Source organism: Myxine glutinosa, chromosome 6 (assembly GCF_964187855.1).
Source record: "Myxine glutinosa chromosome 6, kmMyxGlut1.1, whole genome shotgun sequence".
NCBI classification, from domain to species: Eukaryota; Metazoa; Chordata; class Myxini; order Myxiniformes; family Myxinidae; genus Myxine; species Myxine glutinosa.
The window spans coordinates 171,733,850-171,759,454 of NC_136266.1; the positions used below are offsets into that span (position 1 = coordinate 171,733,850).

Below are 25,605 nucleotides of genomic sequence, written 5' to 3' on the forward strand. Positions count from 1 at the left end.
TATGATCAATAAAAGGTGTTTTTTTTGTTAATTCAGTCATCATCCGAAAGTCATAAGCCAAGGACACGAAACAAATAGCAGGTGCACAACGTGAGTGCAGGTACACTATTATGATGCAAGAACATCTTGGAAGGCCAAGCGGTCTTTGAGATTCCGCATTGGCAAAATTGTACGATGACAAAAACATGTTCCTTTTTCAGACCGACATTTGACTGAGACCTTGGGTATGACATAAATAACATGTAAATGTGCCTTGCTCTCAGCTATGTAGAGAGGACAATTTCTTTGTGATCGGACAAACCTTAGTCAAGTTATGGTGAAAATGTTTAAATATGTATAATTGGGTCATGACTTTAAAAATAGGTCAATGCCAAAAATATGTCAATGCATGCATTGTATGCCCATTATTGGTGCAGAATTGAATTCCATAAGTCCCAGCTGGCTCCAAGATACACCTCGGAAATTTAGTAAATTAAAATATCAAGTATTTATAATTAAGTCATGACCTTAAAAATAGGTCAATGTCAAAAAACTGTCAACGCATACATTATATGCCCATTATGGATGCAGAATTGAATTCCATAAGTCCCAGCCGGCTCCAAGATACACCTCAGAAATTTTGTAAATTAAAATATTTAAGTATCTATAATTAGGTCATGCCCTTAAAATAGGGCATGGCAATTAGGTCATGCCAAAAATATGTCAATGCATGCATTGTATGCCCATTATTGATGCAGAATTGAATTCCATAAGTCCCAGCTGGCTCCAAGATACACCTCGGAAATTTTGTAAATTAAAATATTTAAGTATCTATAATTAGGTCATGACCTTAAAAATATGTCAATGTCAAAAAATATGTCAACAGCGCATACATTGTATGCCCATTATTGATGGAGAATTGAATTCCATAAGTCTCAGCCGGCTCAAAGATACACCTTGGAAATTTGGTAAATTAAAATATTATCTATAATTAGGTCATGCCCTTAAAAATAGGTCAATGTCAAAAAAAAAATGTCAACAACACATATATTGTATGCCCATTATTGATGCAGAATTGAATTCCAAGAGTCCCAGCCGCCTCTGAGATACACCTCGGAAATTTGGAGTGCGGGAAGAAAAATAACATTTTTTTTCTGAATGGTGTTTTTATTTTTTGTATATATAGTCGAGGATCGTGGAAGAGCTAGGACACTGAATGCATCAGGACGTAACAGACAAAAACAGGAGGCAAAGCACGCACACGCATGCTTCGGATGGACAAGTTGGATACAGAAGGAAACTCCAAGGAGGAGAACCTGGAAAATTGGTAGGCCGAGGTATTTGGGTGGGGTTAACGAGGATAGACAATATCATGGTTTTGGATTGGGGATGATCTGAGATGGTGGGGAATAGCTGTTTTGAAGACCCGGAGGGAGGGAATGCGATTTAAGAGGACGTGGAAGTTGATTCCACAGGTGGGAGAAAAGAGGAGCAAATGAGTGAGGATAAGTCAAAGGAATCATTGGAATCTCTCGCGATGAAGCTAACTCAGAGGGCCTTTCACTTACTCACCGCAGGCAGGTTGGTGGGCTTTCTGTCTTCTACGGACTCCTCTCCAGCCTTGCTCCCCCAGCTCTCTTCAATCCCACTCCTCCCTCCAGGTCTTTAAAACAGCTGCACCATCGCTTATCTTCCCCCATCTTATGTTGCTCCCCCAGCTCTCTGTGTGGTCTGTCCCCCTAATATTCCTACAGGTCGCACAAGATCTGCCAGCAACCCTCTTATGGTTAAACTGCCAAAATCTCGGCTCTCTGCTCACCTTCACTCTTTCATTCCCCTTTTCTCCCGCCTCTGGAACAAACTCCCCCACTCCCTTCAATCCCACCCCTCCCTCCAGGTCTTTAAAGCAGCTGTTCACCACCATCTCTTATCTTCCCCCATCCAAAACCTTGATCTTTTCTACCCCCACTAATTTCACCCCAACTTCACTTTTTTGAAATTCCAACTTCCTTCCTGCAAGTCCTTGCAGTGTCCTTGTGTTTTATTCTTCTCCCACCCCTACCCCCCTTCCCATGCCTCCTCCCCCCAAGCCCTCCTACAGATCTCCCGATGTCCCTGCTCTCAAATGTTGTGTTTGTGTGCTTCCCCTTCTCTCCCCATCTTGTCTACCTCTACCCTTATTATATACTTTGTATGTCTGTTTGATTTTTTTTTGTGTGATAAATGTTAGCTCTTTCATGAGCCTCGATCCTGTATACAAAAAAAGAAGGAAAAAAAAGGGAAAAAAAAGGAACTCTTGGAAAACTCTGCAGTAAAAAAAATGTCTAAAAAAGAAACTCCTGGGGGTCGAAAAAAATCTGATTAGTTAAAGTCAGACGAGTTAAAGCTCAAATCAAATTCCACTTGGACATTGGCCAAACCGCATTCGAACATTAGGAAATGTGTGCTTTTGGAACTTAGCTTCCTCTAACCTGATTGGCTGCGCCTTTGCCCCTGATAATGTACACGGGCCCCTCTACTGTATCGTTGCTATAACTCACAAGAATGGCGAACCCATTGCTCAGCTCTGCGGCCATCGCTGGACGACACTTGTTGCGGGTCGCACACCCGGTCTCTCTGTTCACACGTTTCGCTAAGACCTTGGCAGCACCTCCGACTCCCTCGACCCTCCCTCGATGTGCTGGTATCACGTCCATGATGCGCCTCCCGGTGCGGGACAGTGTTCGGGAGTTAGACGCGTGTTTCGTGGGAATCCCTCTTGACATCGGCACGTCAAACCGACCTGGAACCCGGTATGTATCTCATACGTATTTAAATTTGTTAGTTTTTTTTATTTACTTTAAGACAAGTTACAAACTGGGGATTTTTAGTTCATGAATATGCATCGCATCCTATTTCACTAGCCCCGCCCAATTTCCCTTTCATCAATATGGCACAATGGATGATTGGTTGTGCTCAGTACTCACCATGAGCGTGCGATTTGTAACATTTCCAGTGGGGGATAAAATTAACAAACATCACGGGTTTGTTTTTGTTATTTCTGACTTTTACAACTTACAAACTTACTCATAACAACAGCGACATGAAGCTGAAATGCCATATTACAATTAAAATACATTAGCTTGAATCCCTTGGTGAAATACCACGAAAGAAAAAGAAAACATAGGGGCAATACCCCTGGTGCTCACCTGGTAGAATAAACAGTATACTGCACTGACTAAAGGTATTTTAAACCAATTTCAATGCTTGCTTGAAGACAGGGCAGCATGTAGAATCATACTGTCGTGTGACTGCTCTCAGTTAACACCGGGAGAGTCACGGAAGGCAATCGAGCATTACTCCTGGACGTTCAGTTCAAATGCGGAATTTATATATCTGCGCCGGAGGAAGAAATGGAAGGGAAAACTGAAGCTTACCTGTGATCCCGCCGGGGATTCCCAAACCTGCAGAAATAACTCAAACAAAAACGGGTTTAAAATGTACAATGAAAACAACAAATGGGTTTATTAAAAGAAAATACCTATAACAAGAGAACCGCGACGGTGAAACTAAAGTCCTAAACGGGACGTCCCCCACACCAGACTTAAACACAGACGAAGGGAAGAATAAATTGCAAAATAATGGGGTGTGTGTGCACTTAGCTCCGTTCACTGGTGGGATCTCGTCAGGGTCTGCGAACGGGTCCGGAGGTCCGTGCGCGGGAAGATGCCCAGGAGGCCTCATGATTTGCCCTTGTTCACCAGGCCTTGATGCGCCCTGCCGCGCTCCAGCGACCAGCAGCGCTTGTCCACGCGGAGAACCGCAGTTCTCTGGCCGCGGCTCTTCCTGGCGCCTCTGCACATCTCCTGATGGCATCTCTGAACAAGGTTGGTCTGACCGCTTCCTGGAGTCTGTCGCCCACGCACAATCGCTCGCGAGGTCCGGAACGTGAACAGGCACAAGAGCGCGAGGGAGAAGAAGCAATTGAGCAAGAGGTCATCAAAGGCAAGATGAAGGCGTGAAGGGCAAAAGGCAAGAGAGAAAATGTCGGTCGGAGAGTTATTTTAACGACCGTCTTGTGATGTCATCTGTGCCTCTCCACCAATGCCCGCAGGCCACCACTACATTGTCCACCTCTCCACCAATCAGCGTACCGCTTCTTGCTTGCCCTTCTCTCTGCCAATCAGTGAGTGCCTTCTTACTCCGCCCTGGCCAATCACAGCTCCTCGGGGCGTGTCTTTGGCCTGTTCGACCTCGATATGTGCTTCCCAATGGTGTAATTAGCGGCAGCGCTCAATGTCCTGGCTTCCTGGTGGTTTTCTATTGTTATTTAGTGTGGTTTAATGGCGATTCTAACTGGTGTCTATGGTGCGGTGCCAAAAAGGATAAAGGATGGATCACTGAGGTTTTGACGAAGAGGGGAATTAACATAATCCCTACAACTAGTTAACACAAGGGCCATCCTCGTATGGCCACAATTATTCACTCTTACGCGACAACCGGCTAAACAAAACTTACTACATGGTGATGGTTCCTACCCGACATCCGGAGCATGTTAATTTATACATCCTACCTGTTCTATGGTAATCCCTACCCCCACCGACATAACAATACTAACATAATCATAAGACCTTAAACAAAGAAACAAAAAAATACCTATTGGGGGGGGGCAATCCCCCCATCCTCCCACCCCGTGTACCTCCTCGGACCCCCATTTTTTAAATGCCAGTAACAAACTTTGGTACAACACGGATGATTAAGGTTGTGGTCAAGTTTCATCAGAATTGCATGTGTAGTTTTTGAGAAGAAAGCAATTACCTATTTTGGGGGACCCCACCCCCACCCCCCCCGTAAACCCCAAAAGGGGCAGATTTTATTAATGCCGTGAAAAAACTTTGGTACATCACGGATGGTGCAGGTTGTGGTGAAGTTTCATTGAAATCGTGTGTGTAGTTTCAGAGAAGAAAGCAAATACCTATTTTGGGGGGTCTAACCTGGACCCACTTATACCCCCGGTAAACACCCTTACACCCCGACTTTTTTTTAATGCCGTGAACAAACTTTAGTCACAACACAACAAATCATTTTTGCCAAAGTTGGTCACAATCCCGTCAGCAGTTTTGGAGAAGAAGTTTCAAGCGTTTACGGACTGACGGACTGACGACGCGCCATCGCATAATCTCCCCTGAACTTCGTTCCAGATGAGCTAAAAAGAACACTTTTTATTCTTGCTCTGATTGAAAGAACTCAAATTTGCACTTTGCAAAATTGCACAAAATTGATTCCAAATGCACTTTATACCAGAGGCCTTTCTCTGAACACCGAGGCCCATACCGTTACAAAGGTCCATGGCGAGATGGTTACAAAGCTTGGCCGTCTTCATACAGGTGTTTACCGGACGATTTTGAATGCAGCGGAACGTTGTCATGTGGTCCAACCGCCATTCCGCCGTCTAAGCGTGGCGTTATTTCCTCCTTACCATCCACCAAGTTGAGGCAGTATTATTAATTTCCCAGAGATTTGGATAAATTTTAAGCAACATTTCCACAATTTATTTTCTCCGCAGATCATTTCCGTGTTTCATGGGGCAGCAGAGAGGCAGCATTAGCCTTTTAAATATCCTGGACAAAATATTGTGAAATTCCAAAATCATCATATTTCTTAATAGCAAATACTTTTTTGAAAAAGTTTCGGAGTGTTCGAAGCTGCGTTCTGTTGCTTTATAAATCACCCAGGTTCAATTTTTAGTCCGGTTGAAAATAATTATAATTTTCCTGTAGGTTTGGATTAATTTTAAGCAATGTTTTACTTCATATTTTTTTCTCTCTGAGGAGTGTTTCCATATTTCAGGATGGGAGAGACAGACAGCATTAGCCTAATATATGTGTATATGTATAGGGTTGTTAGGGTTTGCATGTGGAAAAAGTAAGTAGACCCCTACATTTTTCACTACTTCAAATACCTAAAATTAGAATCAGGTGCACCAGCTCAGGTGCAAATGATGAGAACATCGTTAGAGAGGATCTTGGAGGAACTTGTCTTATTTAAACCTCAGACATTTAGTTTGGTTTGCTCTTTGTTGTTGAAGTGTGCGGGCATCACCATGCCTAGATCAAAAGAGCTCTCTGAGGCCTTTAGAAAGAAGGTTCGAGATGCCTACGAGTCTGGGAAGGGATTTAAAAAGATCTCCAAACAATTTGAAATCAATCTTCGACTGTCCGGAAGATCATCTACAAGTGGAGAAGATTCCAAACAACTGCCAACTTGTTCAGGCCAGGCCGCCCCAGCAAGTTCAGCCCGAAAGCAGACTGCAAGATGCTGAAAGAAGTCTCTAAGAACCCCAGAATGTCATCACGGGACCTACAGGTAGCTCGTGCCACTGTTCATGTCAAAGTGCACGAGTCTACCATTAGAAAGAGGCTGCACAAATTTGATCTACATGGGAGGTGTGGCAGGAGGAAACCTTTACTGTCCAGAAAGAACATCAGGGCAAGACTAAAGTTTGCCAATGAACACCAGCACTTCCAGTCCCTTTCCTTTCCTTTCCAGTTCCAGTCCAATGGCAAAGACCAGCACTTCTGGAACAATGTTCTCTGGACAGATGAGTCAAAGGCAGAGCTATTTGGCCACAGTACCAGAAGACATGTTTGGCGAAAACTAAAGACAGCATTTCACCACAAGAACCTGATACCAACTGTAAAGCATGGTGGTGGAAATATTATGGTTTGGGGCAGCTTTGCTGCATCAGGGCCAGGGCAGCTCACCATCATAGAATCCACGATGAATTCTTCATTGTACCAGAGGGTGCTTAAGGATAATGTGAGGCCATCTGTCGGAAAGTTGAAGCTCAACCGAAGGTGGACCTTGCAACATGGCAATGACCCGAAACATACCAGTATATCCACCAAGGAATGGCTGAAAAGAAAGAAATGGAGGGTTCTGGAATGGCCAAGCCAAAGGCCGGATCTAAATCCCATCAAGATGTTGTGGGGGGATTTGAAACGAGCTGTGCATGCAAGAAACCCCTCAAACATCAGACATCTGAAATAATTCTGCATGGAGGAGTGGGCAAAAATTTCTCCAAGTTGATGTCAGAGACTGGTAGACAGTTATAAGAAATGCCTACTTAAGATTGTTTCTGCCAAAGGGGGCAATACCACCTATTAGAGCCAAGGGTGTACTTACTTTTTCCACATGCGAAATTTTCATTTATGTTTATTTAAATTATACAATGGACTACAAAATGTAAATGTTTCATGATATTTGTTATATTATATCACCTTTATCTATCAATATTGTGGAAATGAGATCAAATAGCTGTATGTTGAAATATGTTGAAAAAGTCAAAACTTTACTTGAGGTGTACTTACTTTTTCACGTGACTGTGTGTATATATATATATGTCGGAATTGAGACTTAGAACTTGGGACTCAGAAGACTCAGAGAAAGGAGCAACGGATATATTTATTAGAACTCGTTACACAAGCTTGTGGAAAGCAGGAAGTCGCAGGAGGCTCACACAAAATGACCAACACTACAACAAGATGCTCTGAAATAATTCGATTAAAACTTGCTTTATATAAGGAATATCGGGTGTGGTTTTAGCTCACAAGATACAGAGACAGAATGGGCTCATTGGTCCTCCCACCATTAGTCCCATCCTGTTGTTCAGTTAGTTAGAGGAAGCTCATCCAAGGCCACTCATGGGTTAGCTCAGATAAGGAGATGGTCAGCAATATGTGGCAACATGTTTACAACTTTCTGTATAGAGACCTTGGTTGGGAAAGTACAAAGGGAGTGGGCACTCATAAATGTGTCAGCCCACAGGATATTTGCAAAGTCATATGGGAGGCAGAGAGATAGCAGCTGCAACCAAGGCCAAAGAGGAGAACTAAGAGATTATGCCATCCCAGGGCAAGAGCTCACAAGCACAGGACTCCTTATTAGGGTATTACACATCCTCAATGCACAAGAAAGGACTAAGTATTATAAAAGAGTACAGCAATCAGTCAAAACAAAACATATAATTGGTTATACTTGGTAATTGGTAAAGCAGCAAGAAATACAAAGGGGGAGGGGCATAACAGCTCCCTACATACCGCCCTTTTGGATCTAAGATACAAAGTTATCTACGAGCCAATCAAAGGCCTTTATTTCAAAACAAAGCAGAAACAAACAAATCAGAAAAGTCATTCAACATATCACGCGAAGGCAGCCCAGTGAGCATGTCCCATACCCAAAGTACCACACATCGCACCCAGCAGGATGATTCGCGTCTGTATGTGAGTATGCAATGTAAGTCCGTAAAAGCAGGGTGATCAAATGGCATGTAAAATCCTCCAAGAGTAGTGAAATGTTAAATAGGCAGTGTCACTAAACATACCGCGCGAATGCAGCCCAGTGAGCATGTCCCGTACTCAAAGTACCACACATCGCACTCAGCAGGATGATCCGCGGGTATGTGGGTGTATGCGGGTGTATGTGGGTGTATGATGTAAGTCAGGTGTAGATGGGTGTATGATGTGAGACCGTAGAGGCATGAAGATCGAATAGCGTGTCAGATCCACAACGAAGACCTCTGGTTCGACCGGGGTCCACACCCAGGAGGATCTCCCGACCCACCCTTGGTGCACAGAGGTGCGGCCAGGACTCCCCCCCCCCCCCCGACGGGAGCTCGCCCAAGCTTCTCCAGGAGAAATCCTTGTAGATCTTCAGCGCTCAATCGATATTCATGTTCATGAGGTCTCTTATATGCTGGTGATCTGGGGAAGACACAATGTCATCAGTATCAGGTGGCGTAAACCTATGGCCAAAAAACAAAGCATAACGGTCCAAAGGAGGGAGAGAAACTTCCTTTGGGTCAAAGTCGAGGTCGTCCGAGGCGATGCTGCTTCCACCGCCGTCATCCATGGACGAATCTTCAAAACAATCAGATTCGGAACTCAGAGTATCTCCAATGTTGAGTTCCTCACCATCCAGGCTTGGGTGTGCAGTTGGGTCCAAATCCAGGATTGGGTCAGTGACGTTTGACTCACTGTGAGCTTGTGAGACATAAAGGTGAGCTCGTGAAACATAAAGAGGCAAAGCCTGCATTGAGACATAATCATCAGTCGGGGACCCTTGCAAGTGGCCCACATCATCATCAGTAACATTATTCTCAGGTGGCGTAGGCCTGCAGCGTAGGCGGCCAGCAACAGTCATAGCCTTACACATCGAGAAAAACCGAGAGGTCCCCCTTAGGTACTCGTTGACGTCTGCATGCGACATGTTGGGGTCCAGAGTAATCGGCGTCCTGGCAGCCTGAAATGCTCTGAGGTCCGCAACTGTGTAATCAAAATCATTATCAGTAATATCAACAATGGAAGAACAATCTTCAGAAGCGGAGATCTCATTGTCGCGGCCCAGTGACTCGTTCGGGTCGTCGTTCCAGGGACCCGCGATCTGCAGTCACGTCGACGGCCGGAGTGTCATCTGGACCCCCGGTCAGCTTGTCGGTCATCACCATGGCCTTTTCTGGTGTCGTCTTCAGTGTCCATCCTGTGGTAAACTTTCTCACACACGCAAGGACTAAAGCCTTGATTAGTACACTACAAATCACAATTCCAAGGATTATTGCCAAGGCCAATATTGCCAATAGCCACTTTACTATTGTGCCTGTCCATCCTTTAAACCAGTCAGTAAGCCACTGGTGGGAGGCTTCTCGATCCATTGTCAATATATGCGCACTTTCTCTTAACCTTATAATAGCAGCACTGACCTCCTGTGAAGGGTCAGGAATATACGTACAACATTTTCTTCTAATTATCCCACATACCCCTCCTCGTTCTACCAGTAACATATCTAAAGCAACCCTGTTTTGCATAACCATTGCACGCAGGTGGACAACCATGTCCAACATTTCATCATGTGCCGTAGCGGTGTCGTTGGCCACCTGTTCTAAGATTAACGCAATTTTGTCAATGCGGTAACTGTTCATGACCGTCCCAGCCCATGGGAAGAAGAAACTAACGGCTTTCTCCCAATCAGCACCGTGTAAGATGGTGGTGTCGTCGTTGTGCCAATAGGTGCTTCGTTGTGTCCTTATGAGTGCAGTGGTATTATGCAAGTGTTGTCGCATTTCCATTTCTGGGAAAACTGATCCTAGATAGCAAGTCCCTCCCCAGTTATCAGGTAAATACGGGTAAGCTTTATTCCCGCATACAAACATGGTCCCATGCGGTGCCACTAAATGGGTGGACATGCAAGTGAGAAGGCCTGGGATGGTGTTTGTCCCGTTTTTCCCCTCTCCATGCCAACCGGAGGTGTGTGAGGTTATGTAATAGCGAGCTTGTAATATTCACTAGCTGCCTGTGTTTCCTTTCCCCAGGGTCCGCAGGGAGGGTATTCTTACACACGGACCTGCCCATCAGTACTTGGCCCTTTTCCTCTAAGCAGAGGGCCCCCTGTGCCGGTGTTACCATCGGCATGTTGCGTCCTATCCTTTGGTTGGCGGCTTTTCCTGCCGCCTCGTCCGCCCTTGCATTTCCCCGAGCAACGTCAGTGTCCGCCCTTTGATGGCCGCGACATTTGATCACCGCAATAGCGCGGGGAAGCAAAATGCTTTGGAGTAGCCCTTCCACTCCTACCATGCGCACCACAGTCCATATCCACCACAATTTACCTGTACCCTCTACCTATTTTAATCCTCTATCCACGGGTATTCGTGAAGGGGGTCCATCTTTCCCAACCACTCCCTTCGCACCAGCCACTCCACGTTGTCCATAAACCTCTGAGACACACACACAACCTGTCCATTTCACAGTGAGGTGGGGTGCAGATCAATTCTGAAATAACAAAGAGGGTTTTGTCTGAAATTCGTCTCATGAAAACCCATCCAAGAGTCCAGTGTGACAGACAGACAGACACAGACACTGTGACACACAGAAAACCCCAGGTACACATTCAAACCAGCTTGTCCCCAGATCCACAAATGTTCACTTTCTCCCATTACAATCCCCTTATTTCATTCCCTGTGCAAATTAAACCGACAGTTCAACCCAAGGTCGCAGCACGAGTCGGGCCTGGTGTGGGAGTGAACCAGATAAGACTTTGGCTGAAATGTCTGCTGGCCCGACCAAGCCTGTTTATTAGATTAAAGGAAACGCATTTTAAATGCAGTGAATTTTCTTCTAAAAATGGCAAAATGAAATTGGACGTAGCTTTTTAAAGCACTTTTGACAATTTCCACTTTGGACTTTTGGTCCAACCACCACTTTTGGTTTTGGTCAAACTTTTGACTTTGTCCAATTTCCAGCTAACGTTAACCTTTAATTTAAACCAAATTGCAACTGAAGTTGCTTTCCTGAACCCAGGCAGTTACATACATCCCTGCTCACGCCACACAAGATGACAGGTGATCCACTTTCAACAGATACCACACTACACAGAAACCCTTGGCAATGCAACAACCAAACTCCCAAAACAACAACAACAAAACATCCAATCCACCTCAATGGCTCACTTAGCAGCTCATTGTGTCCCTGTCTATCTCTTCTTGCATCTACACTGTTCACAGCAAGTCCAATTCATCCATCAAGCCACAACATATACCCAGAGTATATGTAACAACCACTCAAACTTAATCCAGCTGCACATACCGTTTTCCCAAAAACTCACAGGGCAGTCCAAATCCAGACCAGTCATGCATTTACATGTAAATATTAGGTATAGTATCTAAAATTAAACAAATGGTCCACTTGCGGCTCACAGATGAAAAGCTTGTATCTTTAAGATTGATCTAAGCTTCCAACATATATCAAAAATACTTGCTCATTCCTGGAATCGCACGTTCAACCTTTTGTGTCATGACACAATATCTATTTAAATAACTATTTTCCATTTATACATTCATAGAAATGTTAGCGTCGGTCACAATCCACATGGATTGTAGCTGTCAGCGAGCGAGCCATCCATTCCAACCAAGTTATTTCACACAACCATTCTCCATACACCTGGTTTTGCACACCTGTGCCCACACACTGACTCCAGGCTTCTTCATTCAATACAATGCACTCACCCACACTCACAATACTCTGCTCAATAGACAATACTCTTCTACACACACACACAGCATCATTTGATCTAACTACTCCCTTCTGAAACTTGCGCTTTGCAGTCGCCCCTTATATTATTGCGCTCCCCCATCACTACAATCCACCAACGTGCCCCACCACAGGCATCATGCCACCATTCAGCCCCACAGCCACCCATGGCCACTGGAAGCGACACTGACACTCCGACATTGATACTCGCTCCATCTACAACACATATTTACACAACAACATCAAACTCAACTTCAACTCGGAGCACACTGACATCATCTCCCATTTTCCCCGTCCCATATGCACTAGACTATAGGAATTAAAATTAAAATTGAACATAAATCCACAACAACTTAAATCAACATGAAACCCAGCGGTTTTATCAACAGCCCAGCCACCATCCTTGTTCGCTCTCCTTCTATGGAACTGTAACCTTCAACCACACGAGCCCTTTATCACTTTGCACTTCCAACTTCCTCCCGAACCCCTTTTGGCATTGGCCAGCTTCCCAATGCTCTTAAACAACAGATTCAACAACATCCAATAAGTGAATTCATTTCCCCAGAACTCATTCCCCTGCTCAGGAGCCACCATTCTGTTAAAATTATTAACATGTCCAATGGCAATCCATTCTGCTCAGGGTTGCGTGCTCCTAACATAATACTGGATTCCAACCTCCAACCCAGCCACCGTTTCTCTGATACAGCTCCAATTGTTTTCTTTTTCCCCGCACGCAAGCCAGTCCAAGCCAGCAACTGCACACAAAGATATCCCAGCACGCCGTGACCTCCACACCCCCACCAAGCTAGCATTCCCAAAAAACAAACCCTTGTTGTCTTTTCTCTTCCAGTCATACAAACCGAAGCACACCTTTGTCTGCACATGTACTTTAACCATGATTATATGAAACCCAACACCAGGACTGCTCCCTGGAGCTGTCATAACTCGCCTTCACACCCCATCCAACCACATATCTCACTCAACCTTGCCAAAATCCAATCTATTTACCTTTGTTGCACACAACATCTGTCCCCCATTGCCCATCAAAAGTGCCCACTCCACAACCCACAATTTTCTCAGGGTACACACCTGTCTTTACTGTCGAACTCCATGTTTCAGAAATATAACTCCATGGCCTGCTAGACAGCCAGACAGACACAACAATGAAACTATAACCTCCATTCTCCTTCCATGGTGAGTTTGTAACCCCAATTTGTCTTGTCAATTTGTTCCATATTATTCCCATATTTTCCTATTCCCCTTCCAATGGAACGTAAATCATGGAAGTAAGTTACCAAAAGAACTCCCCTCCAGGCCAAAGGTGTGTATTTCACACCTCTACAGCATTTCACACCATGACATAATTTTAATCCTTCTCATTACACAGCTCATTGGCTCCCATGTCCTGTCAAGCAATGTGCAGCTTCACAATGTGCTACATCCTTCGGATGGACGTTAAAATCGACATTCCCGGCATGCATTTCAATATTTATCCAATAGCCAATGTTAAATTCAATCCCACCTGCCCAATAGCTATTATGAATCCCAATATCCCAATATAAATTGTTTCAACTCGACTTTCAACCAATTTTACCGCCAACAAACCACCATTAACCTACCTCCCCCTGTTATTTATTTATTTTTCGTAAATAAACAAATAAACAAGAAAATAACCTAGTCTGTTTATTGAAAATAAAAAGTTCCCATATGTCTTTCCCTGTAACACTCACCACGGGTGTGCACTCCCGCAAATACCCCCACTCGCGTGCTCCGATGTGCCCCCTCGCACACTTGCCACAACATAAAACTCCCATTTACTGGATTAAACCTTGGCCCTCCGTGGAATCGCACCACAGACTTACGATCAGACAAACAGGCAGACACGTCTTTCCTACATGACATCATACATTGGGACCTTGTCAGTCGGATCACAGGCCACAGGAGAAATACAAAAACCTCCAACCTACTCTCCAACACCGTCAGGTTGGAGAAAATATCCGAGTAAGTGTTTCTACGCCCCCTTAACTATTTCTAAGCTTTCTATGCAACCTTTTAAAACTCACAATAGTTCAATTTCAGCAAGATTTTCTTTACTATTTTCCCACGTCATTCATGCCTAATACACCTCACACATCCATACATACAGCACAAGTAGCCAATACCAATCGACATTGCATAATTCTGTAGGCAATACAAGAAACCCTTTCATACGTCAATGACACACACACACAATGGACACAAATACATACTTCAATGACAGACATCCATATATACATTTATTCATTCATTCATATACCAATGAGTCTCTCAGACGTCGCGCGAACACCGGATCGACTCCAACCATGCACCTCCAACAGCCACTCCCCTGCCAACCTAGGCAACGCATTTTAAATCATGCGTTTCCCTATACATTCTCCATACCACGTGACTGACAAACCGGCTCGCATTTCAAACCACTGCGCACATTCAGCGGTGTTAACAGTCGCAAAAATTCACAGCACAACGACCTGCGTGGGTCGTGTACAACGCCTTATGTCTCAATCATTCAAAAGAAAGGGGATTCTTAGACCGGGGTGGAAAGGGTGAGTTGGGGTGAAAAGGGTGGGGCAGGGAGGGTGGTGTTGCCTGGAACCCCGGGACAGAGCTCAGGGCTGGGAGGGTAGGGGTTTGGTATCTGCCTGACCCTCCCACGGGGACTTGACTTTCAACGAGCGGCATCAGTCACTCGTTAGCCTGCCTCTCTATTTCCTTAACCACTTCATCCTGCATTTTATTCGCCTGTTTCCTCAGACCCTTGAGTTTTGTTACCTCACCGGCCAAGCTGGCCTGTTTCGACTTTGCGTGTCGCTTCATCGCTTCTTCCTTCCACCAACCAAAGACTTTCCAATAGTCAGGCGGGAAGTGTTTCGTGGCCTGTTCTAACTTTTCTAATGCCTCACACAACACGTCCAATTTTTCCAGCGCAAAAGACCCTTCTTCGGGCCACGGTTCACCTAGATCCTTAGTCAGCGCAACCCATGACTTCCCTGGTCTCGCAGCATCATAGCCATACCTCCGAAACATGAAAAATGCTGGGGTATTTCTGAGAGGTTCACCTGCCTTTACAGTCTTATTACCCATCCTGTTCCCCATCCTAGGAAAATTTTAGTTTACCGACGTAGCCTTGTACCCGTGAGGTTCGCCCGCCTCGCGAGGTACGGCCTTCTACCTAACTCTTGAGAGACTCGTAACCTTGTACCCGTGAGGTTCGCCCGCCTCGCGAGGTACGGCCTTCTACCTAACTCTGAGAGACCCGTAGCCTTGTACCCGTGAGGTTCGCCCGCCTCGCGAGGTACGGCCTTCTACCTAACTCTGAGAGACCCGTAGCCTTGTACCCGTGAGGTTCGCCCGCCTCGCGAGGTACAGCCTTCTACCTAACTCTTGAGAGACTCGCCCTTATAATACTTCTAACCTTACTTATAATTCCAATGTCTCCCGGGTAGGCTTCGGATTGGGACGCCGCCCTTATCCTTACCCTCACAACCCAGAGATCTATTACCCCTTACCCTCAGGCACCCAACGTGGGGCACTTCCCCTTACGTAACGTTACCCTAACGAGTCCATAAACAGTCAGTTGCTCCGGGACCCAAGCGGTCCGTATTTAAATTTAGGTTCGTGGATCAGGTTCGAGCAGGGAACGGAACAAACGGCACCCGAGCAAGAGAGTGGGTTACAATTTGGGCTGACCCCCAGGCTATAAAGGAAAAAAACAAAAGAAAACCACAGCTCACCTGACCCGGATCAATTGCCAGCTGGTCTCACCACTCACTTGCCTGGGACCGCGTCCCGGACTGCACAAACTGATCCCACCGCTGCCACCACTTGTCGGAATTGAGACTTAGAACTTGGGACTCAGAAGACTCAGAGAAAGGAGCAACGGATATATTTATTAGAACTCGTTACACAAGCTTGTGTAAAGCAGGAAGTCGCAGGAGGCTCACACAAAATGACCAACACTACAACAAGATGCTCTGAAATAATTCGATTAAAACTTGCTTTATATAAGGAATATCGGGTGTGGTTTTAGCTCACAAGATACAGAGACAGAATGGGCTCATTGGTCCTCCCACCATTAGTCCCATCCTGTTGTTCAGTTAGTTAGAGGAAGCTCATCCAAGGCCACTCATGGGTTAGCTCAGATAAGGAGATGGTCAGCAATATGTGGCAACATGTTTACAACTTTCTGTATAGAGACCTTGGTTGGGAAAGTACAAAGGGAGTGGGCACTCATAAATGTGTCAGCCCACAGGATATTGGCAAAGTCATATGGGAGGCAGAGAGATAGCAGCTGCAACCAAGGCCAAAGAGGGGAACTAAGAGATTATGCCATCCCAGGGTAAGAGCTCACAAGCACAGGACTCCTTATTAGGGTATTACACATCCTCAATGCACAAGAAAGGACTAAGTATTATAAAAGAGTACAGCAATCAGTCAAAACAAAACATATAATTGGTTATACTTGGTAATTGGTAAAGCAGCAAGAAATACAAAGGGGGAGGGGCATAACAGCTCCCTACATATATACACCTCGGACTTACTGATACACCTCGGAAATTTGGAGTGCGGGAAGAAAAATAACATTTTTTTTCTGAATGGTGTTTTTATTTTTTGTATATATAGTCGAGGATCGTGGAAGAGCTAGGACACTGAATGCATCAGGACGTAACAGACAAAAACAGGAGGCAAAGCACGCACACGCATGCTTCGGATGGACAAGTTGGATACAGAAGGAAACTCCAAGGAGGAGAACCTGGAAAATTGGTAGGACGAGGTATTTGGGTGGGGTTAACGAGGATAGACAATATCATGGTTTTGGATTGGGGATGATCTGAGATGGTGGAGAATAGCTGTTTTGAAGACCCGGAGGGAGGGAATGCGATTTAAGAGGACGTGGAAGTTGATTCCACAGGTGGGAGAAAAGAGGAGCAAATGAGTGAGGATAAGTCAAAGGAATCATTGGAATCTCTCGCGATGAAGCTAACTCAGAGGGCCTTTCACTTACTCACCGCAGGCAGGTTGGTGGGCTTTCTGTCTTCTACGGACTCCTCTCCAGCCTTGCTCCCCCAGCTCTCTTCAATCCCACTCCTCCCTCCAGGTCTTTAAAACAGCTGCACCATCGCTTATCTTGCCCCATCTTATGTTGCTCCCCCAGCTCTCTGTGTGGTCTGTCCCCCTAATATTCCTACAGGTCGCACAAGATCTGCCAGCAACCCTCGTATGGTTAAACTGCCAAAATCTCGGCTCTCTGCTCACCTTCACTCTTTCATTCCCCTTTTCTCCCGCCTCTGGAACAAACTCCCCCACTCCCTTCAATCCCACCCCTCCCTCCAGGTCTTTAAAGCAGCTGTTCACCACCATCTCTTATCTTCCCCCATCCAAAACCTTGATCTTTTCTACCCCCACTAATTTCACCCCAACTTCACTTTTTTGAAATTCCAACTTCCTTCCTGCAAGTCCTTGCAGTGTCCTTGTGTTTTATTCTTCTCCCACCCCTACCCCCCTTCCCATGCCTCCTCCCCCCAAGCCCTCCTACAGATCTCCCGATGTCCCTGCTCTCAAATGTTGTGTTTGTGTGCTTCCCCTTCTCTCCCCATCTTGTCTACCTCTACCCTTATTATATACTTTGTATGTCTGTTTGATTTTTTTTTGTGTGATAAATGTTAGCTCTTTCATGAGCCTCGATCCTGTATACAAAAAAAGAAGAAAAAAAAAGGAAAAAAAAAGGAACTCTTGGAAAACTCTGCAGTAAAAAAAATGTCTAAAAAAGAAACTCCTGGGGGTCGAAAAAAATCTGATTAGTTAAAGTCAGACGAGTTAAAGCTCAAATCAAATTCCACTTGGACATTGGCCAAACCGCATTCGAACATTAGGAAATGTGTGCTTTTGGAACTTAGCTTCCTCTAACCTGATTGGCTGCGCCTTTGCCCCTGATAATGTACACGGGCCCCTCTACTGTATCGTTGCTATAACTCACAAGAATGGCGAACCCATTGCTCAGCTCTGCGGCCATCGCTGGACGACACTTGTTGCGGGTCGCACACCCGGTCTCTCTGTTCACACGTTTCGCTAAGACCTTGGCAGCACCTACGACTCCCTCGACCCTCCCTCGATGTGCTGGTATCACGTCCATGATGCGCCTCCCGGTGCGGGACAGTGTTCGGGAGTTAGACGCGTGTTTCGTGGGAATCCCTCTTGACATCGGCACGTCAAACCGACCTGGAACCCGGGATGTATCTCATACGTATTTAAATTTGTTAGTTTTTTTTATTTACTTTAAGACAAGTTACAAACTGGGGATTTTTAGTTCATGAATATGCATCGCATCCTATTTCACTAGCCCCGCCCAATTTCCCTTTCATCAATATGGCACAATGGATGATTGGTTGTGCTCAGTACTCACCATGAGCGTGCGATTTGTAACATTTCCAGTGGGGGATAAAATTAACAAACATCACGGGTTTGTTTTTGTTATTTCTGACTTTTACAACTTACAAACTTACTCATAACAACAGCGACATGAAGCTGAAATGCCATATTACAATTAAAATACATTAGCTTGAATCCCTTGGTGAAATACCACGAAAGAAAAAGAAAACATAGGGGCAATACCCCTGGTGCTCACCTGGTAGAATAAACAGTATACTGCACTGACTAAAGGTATTTTAAACCAATTTCAATGCTTGCTTGAAGACAGGGCAGCATGTAGAATCATACTGTCGTGTGACTGCTCTCAGTTAACACCGGGAGAGTCACGGAAGGCAATCGAGCATTACTCCTGGACGTTCAGTTCAAATGCGGAATTTATATATCTGCGCCGGAGGAAGAAATGGAAGGGAAAACTGAAGCTTACCTGTGATCCCGCCGGGGATTCCCAAACCTGCAGAAATAACTCAAACAAAAACGGGTTTAAAATGTACAATGAAAACAACAAATGGGTTTATTAAAAGAAAATACCTATAACAAGAGAACCGCGACGGTGAAACTAAAGTCCTAAACGGGACGTCCCCCACACCAGACTTAAACACAGACGAAGGGAAGAATAAATTGCAAAATAATGGGGTGTGTGTGCACTTAGCTCCGTTCACTGGTGGGATCTCGTCAGGGTCTGCGAACGGGTCCGGAGGTCCGTGCGCGGGAAGATGCCCAGGAGGCCTCATGATTTGGCCTTGTTCACCAGGCCTTGATGCGCCCTGCCGCGCTCCAGCGACCAGCAGCGCTTGTCCACGCGGAGAACCGCAGTTCTCTGGCCGCGGCTCTTCCTGGCGCCTCTGCACATCTCCTGATGGCATCTCTGAACAAGGTTGGTCTGACCGCTTCCTGGAGTCTGTCGCCCACGCACAATCGCTCGCGAGGTCCGGAACGTGAACAGGCACAAGAGCGCGAGGGAGAAGAAGCAATTGAGCAAGAGGTCATCAAAGGCAAGATGAAGGCGTGAAGGGCAAAAGGCAAGAGAGAAAATGTCGGTCGGAGAGTTATTTTAACGACCGTCTTGTGATGTCATCTGTGCCTCTCCACCAATGCCCGCAGGCCACCACTACATTGTCCACCTCTCCACCAATCAGCGTACCGCTTCTTGCTTGCCCTTCTCTCTGCCAATCAGTGAGTGCCTTCTTACTCCGCCCTGGCCAATCACAGCTCCTCGGGGCGTGTCTTTGGCCTGTTCGACCTCGATATGTGCTTCCCAATGGTGTAATTAGCGGCAGCGCTCAATGTCCTGGCTTCCTGGTGGTTTTTTATTGTTATTTAGTGTGGTTTAATGGCGATTCTAACTGGTGTCTATGGTGCGGTGCCAAAAAGGATAAAGGATGGATCACTGAGGTTTTGACGAAGAGGGGAATTAACAAAATCCCTACAACTAGTTAACACAAGGGCCATCCTCGTATGGCCTCAATTATTCACTCTTACGCGACAACCGGCTAAACAAAACTTACTACATGGTGATGGTTCCTACCCGACATCCGGAGCATGTTAATTTATACATCCTACCTGTTCTATGGTAATCCCTACCCCCACTACTAACATAATCATAAGACCTTAAACAAAGAAACAAGAAAATACCTATTGGGGGGGGGGAAATCCCCCCCTCCTCCCACCCCGTGTACCTCCTCGGACCCCCATTTTTTAAATGCCAGTAACAAACTTTGGTACAACACGGATGATTAAGGTTGTGGTCAAGTTTCATCAGAATTGCATGTGTAGTTTTTGAGAAGAAAGCAAATACCTATTTTGGGGGACCCCACCCCCACCCCCCCCGTAAACCCCAAAAGGGGCAGATTTTATTAATGCCGTGAAAAAACTTTGGTACATCACGGATGGTGCAGGTTGTGGTGAAGTTTCATTGAAATTGTGTGTGTAGTTTCAGAGAAGAAAGCAAATACCTATTTTGGGGGGTCTAACCTGGACCCACTTATACCCCCGGTAAACACCCTTACACCCCGACTTTTTTTTAATGCCGTGAACAAACTTTAGTCACAACACAACAAATCATTTTTGCCAAAGTTGGTCACAATCCCGTCAGCGGTTTTGGAGAAGAAGTTTCAAGCGTTTACGGACTGACGGACTGACGACGCGCCATCGCATAAACTCCCCTGAACTTCGTTCCAGATGAGCTAAAAAGGACACTTTTTGTTCTTGCTCTGATTGAAAGAACTCAAATTTGCACTTTGCAAAATTGCACAAAATTGATTCCAAATGCACTTTATACCAGAGGCCTTTCTGAACACCGAGGCCCATACCGTTACAAAGGTCCATGGCGAGATGGTTACAAAGCTTGGCCGTCTTCATACAGGTGTTTACCGGACGATTTTGAATGCAGCGGAACGTTGTCATGTGGTCCAACCGCCATTCCGCCGTCTAAGCGTGGCGTTATTTCCTCCTTACCATCCACCAAGTTGAGGCAGTATTATTAATTTCCCAGAGATTTGGATAAATTTTAAGCAACTTTTCCACAATTTATTTTCTCCGCAGATCATTTCCGTGTTTCATGGGGCAGCAGATAGGCAGCATTAGCCTTTTAAATATCCTGGACAAAATATTGTGAAATTCCAAAATCATCATATTTCTTAATGGCAAATACTTTTTTGAAAAAGTTTCGGAGTGTTCGAAGCTGCGTTCTGTTGCTTTATAAATCACCCAGGTTCAATTTTTAGTCCGGTTGAAAATAATTATAATTTTCCTGTAGGTTTGGATTAATTTTAAGCAATGTTTTACTTCATATTTTTTTCTCTCTGAGGAGTGTTTCCATATTTCAGGATGGGAGAGACAGACAGCATTAGCCTAATATATGTGTATATGTATAGGGTTGTTAGGGTTTGCATGTGGAAAAAGTAAGTAGACCCCTACATTTTCTGTTATATAACTACATGTTATATAACTACATGTATATAACCCCTACATGCTATATAACAATTTCTGTTATCACCACTACCACTACAACTACCACTACTACAAGCTTTGTCTGGAATTTTGTGGACTAACAGACAAACAGACATACAGACAAGCTGGGATCAAAACATTACCTCCTTCCACCATTGAGTGTAGAGGTAAACATCATGGAAATTATATCATGCCCTAGATTTAATTCATGCTTACCCGTGTATTTGCTTCACTGGTTCACAAGGTCTTTTGCATACATGTAATTCAGACTCTCGTCTTCATTGCTGACCACACAATGTTCGCAACATATTAATGTACATTTGTGCCAAATTTGGTGCTTGTATCACAAAATGCACAATTCTTTTGAATATTTGGGCTAAGCCGCCCCACTATATCGGCCGGCCTCGAAGACCGAAATCTGGGATTTGTGACCGATAATTTGAAAAATTTGAAATTACGAAATTTGAAAAAATTTGAAAAAAAAAATTACGGAATTTCAAGTGGCCCATTATCTGAAAATGTTCGCAACATATTAATGTACATTTGTGCCAAATTTGGTGCTTGTTTCACAAAATGCACAATTCTTTTGAATATTTGGGCTAAGCCGCCCCACTATTACTATTATTTACACAATATACAATTCGGTAGAAAGCAGACACAGAGCAGAACTTAGTCAGTCTTATATTAAGCCCAGACACGGGCCCGGTCACACTCACAAAGGGGAATTTCAGGCAGGATGATGTTCACGCGCTGCCTTGGTTGTCCAGGATCGGCGGCCCGGCGTGCTCTCCACGGCCCCAACACGTCCCGCGAAGATGGCAAGCAGGTGGTGGAAAGGATCCTCGTTGCGCGTCTCTCGACAAAAGGGCAGATGATGAGGCAGGAAGGTGGGAGGGAATGTACGTGTCTCTCGGCGGCTTTCCACAGCGCGTTGAGTCACCGGCGCACTATCACTCGCGTAACCCAATGCAATAGAGGCTCAACCTCAAGCTCAACCAAGCATCACTTTAATACGAGCGCTTATACTTGGTTCATGCTCGTCTTTCTCCGATCTCGTAACTCTCATCAATACTCGCCTCTCCAATAGCTCAATGCACAAGCTCACCTCTCCCCGAACTGCGCGCTGCCCGAACTGCTCTGGTGGGGGCTTCGCGCGACGGGTTTTATTGCCATGTCCTGAGCCCTCTCGAACGTTCCAACCACGCCCTGTGACGCATTGCCGCAGCCACTCCCTCTGAGCCCTGATTGGCGGCTCGCGCTTACCGTCAGCTTCTCTGCCACCCTCATTCAGTCCCGACTCGACCTGCCAGGCCTGCCTCGTGTTAATTCGCGCCAAAAAGCCAAAGGCGCATAAGGAGGTGTAAGGCAATGAAGCAATGAAAAGGACCTACTCTCATTATTCTACTCAATGCAAAACTAACACAGGAAAAGGACTAGGCTCACAAATACTAAGAGATAACTGAACTATCGCGAGGCTACATGTTGTTGTGTGACTAAACTATGAGGGGGAAATTTAACCTTTATTGTACAAAACTCAAAACCGCAACAATATATATATATATATATATACACATATATTACATTTCTCACACTGAAAAAAAAGTAATCTACCATGTCAAACACAATGCCAGTTTGTACAGATGTCTGTCCCCCTTCATAAGAGTTTTATGTGAATTCCTTGCTTTAGGTTTTAAAGGACAATAATTTAACATGAACGTGTGTTCACTGCGGTCTATTTTTGAGGATAAAAAAACTCGAAAAACATTTTTCCATGAGGTGAAATTCACGGCATGTAATGTACAACACATGCAGAGTAAAACAAGAGACCATTTACGTCTGTACGATGTCTCATAAATAAAGAAGATATAAACACACCTGACACTAGGCCGAGGCTTCAAACATTGACACGCTTACGATGCTGCACCGTCGAATAAACTGATCCAACACATCATTTTTGACGGGCTTTTTACTAGTGAACAAATAATCTTGGAAATATTTAAGCTCTACATGTACAGATTCAAAACTTATTACCACTTAAATGAAAGTTTGACAAGCAAGATAAAAAATTAAAATTGATAAACACAGATTTCGCCGAGAGGCTGGATCATTCTAACCGAACAGTTTGGTATGGTGGGAGACTGTTTCCTCCTTCCTCTTCTGTCATGTACGGTTGGTGTTGTTGTTGTTGTATAGCCCCGGACAGTTCTCTCGAACAAGCTCGAGGAATTTAAAAAAAAATTTTTTTTACATATGCTATCAAAATCTGCATTGGCGCACAACTTTCAATTATATATTTTTTATTAACTTTGCCATCTCCACTACCAATACACAACTTTGATTTATTTATCGACACTATACTATCACCACTACTGACATGCCACTTTGAATCATCTATTTATTTATATACACTGCACCATCTCCAGTAGCAACGGACCAGTTTCAATTATTTCCCTGCACACCTGAAGCGAAAAGCGGAGTTAAGCAATCGGGTCACTTCTGTCTGTCTTTCTACAAATGGCAGTTTATGATTGAGGAATAACTTAATTTGAATTGAATGTTACACTTTGAACACAAGTCGGAAAATTAACCTGTGGTTGAAACCATACTTTCACTCTGGATTTGGCCCGATCGTGCATGCACAGAGGAGTGAGATAAAAACATTTTTTACTCCATCTGCCTGTCTGGTAAATCAAACAAAATTGAAAATCATTCCAAACAGGAAACTTACTGTTTTAAGGACGTCATAAAGGACACAAACAACAGAAATGAATAACTAATGTAACTTGTTAAATAATGTGGTGTAAAAGACGCTGCATCAACGGTGGTAAATTTCCCGAATTTTTTTTCTACGACCTTTAAAATATTTATTTTATTTCATTTTAATTAAAAACTTGAACATGATAGAACACAAAGCACCTTTATGGCACTTTCAAAAACCTTCCATTTAGCAGTACTTCTTAATTTATTTAGTTATATGTATACACTTTACAATCACGGTTACCAACATACCACGTTGAATTATTTATTTGTTTATATACCTGTTACCTTTCTGCATGTATTAATTGATTTATTTATCTGCCTTTTGCCTTTCAACATGGATGGACGGACGTTAAACGAAGCATCCCGTCTACCGGCATTACTTAGAGGATGTTAAAGATCCCCATGATTTCCTTCGCGAAGAATAGGCGAGCTATCGGCAGCACTCTGGCCAAATTACAAATTTCTGCCCAAACTACTTCTCGGAAGGCAATGGCAAACCACCCAGTAAAACCTTTTTTCTTTTTTCTTTTTTGTATACAGAATCGAGGCTCGTGAAAGAGCGAACATTTATTTCACAAACAAATCAAACAGACAAACAAAATATATAAAAAGAGAGAGCGGAAGACAAGATGGGGAGAGAAGGGGAAGCATACAAACACAACATTTGAGAGCAGGGAGATGTGTGGGAGGGAGAGGGCTTGGGGGGAGGAGGCGTGGGAAGGAGGGGGGGGGGGGGAGAAGTATAAAACACAAGGACACCAAGGACTTCCAGGACAGAAGTTGGTATTTCAAAAAAGTGGCTTTGGGGTGAAATTAGCGGGGGTAGAAAAGATCAAGGTTTTGGATGCGGGAAAATAAGAGCTAGTGGTGAACAGCTGTTTTAAAGACCTGGAGGGTGGAGTGGGATTGAAGAGAGTGAGGGAGTTTGTTCCAGAGGCGGGAGAAAAGAGGAGTGAAGGTGAGCAGAGAGTCTTGATTTTTGCAGTTTAACCATAAGAGGGTTGCAGGCAGATCTTGCGTGACCTCTAGGAATATTTGGGGGACAGAGCCCAGAGAGAGAGCTGAGGGGGCAAGGCCAGAGAGGAGTCAGTAGAAGATGGAAAGACCACCAACCTGCGTGCGGTGAGTGAGTGAAAGGCCCTTGGAGTTAGCTTCATCGCGGGAGATTCCAATGATTCTGAACGCTTTGGTTTCAACAGCGTGAAGATGAGCTAGGTGTGAGGCAGGAGCACCAGCACAGAGGGGAGAGCAGTATTACATTGAGCTGCGGATGAAAGCCTTGTATGTGGTGAGGAGCTCAGGTGTGAAAAGGAAGGACTTCGCACGACAGAGGATGCCCAGTCGGCGACTGGCAATGGAGGCCAGATTTGAAATGTGGTTTTCCCAGGAAAGA

The 25,605-nt window shown here is 44.7% G+C and overlaps 1 protein-coding gene across 2 annotated transcripts in view; it reads left to right on the top strand.

The window, feature by feature from the left end:
* Positions 1-2,452: 2,452 nt before the first annotated feature.
* Positions 2,453-25,605, top strand: part of AGMAT (agmatinase (putative)) — a 67,346-nt gene continuing 44,193 nt past the window's right edge. Inside the window, exon 1 of one of the 2 annotated variants that reach the window (XM_078780882.1) lies at positions 2,453-2,771. In XM_078780882.1, the coding sequence (XP_078637008.1) occupies positions 2,524-2,771 (248 nt within the window). In that variant the 5' untranslated portion in view covers positions 2,453-2,523. Of the gene's footprint in view, positions 2,772-18,003; positions 18,303-25,605 lie in introns of those variants that run through there. The other variant, XM_078780883.1, reaches the window with a different exon arrangement.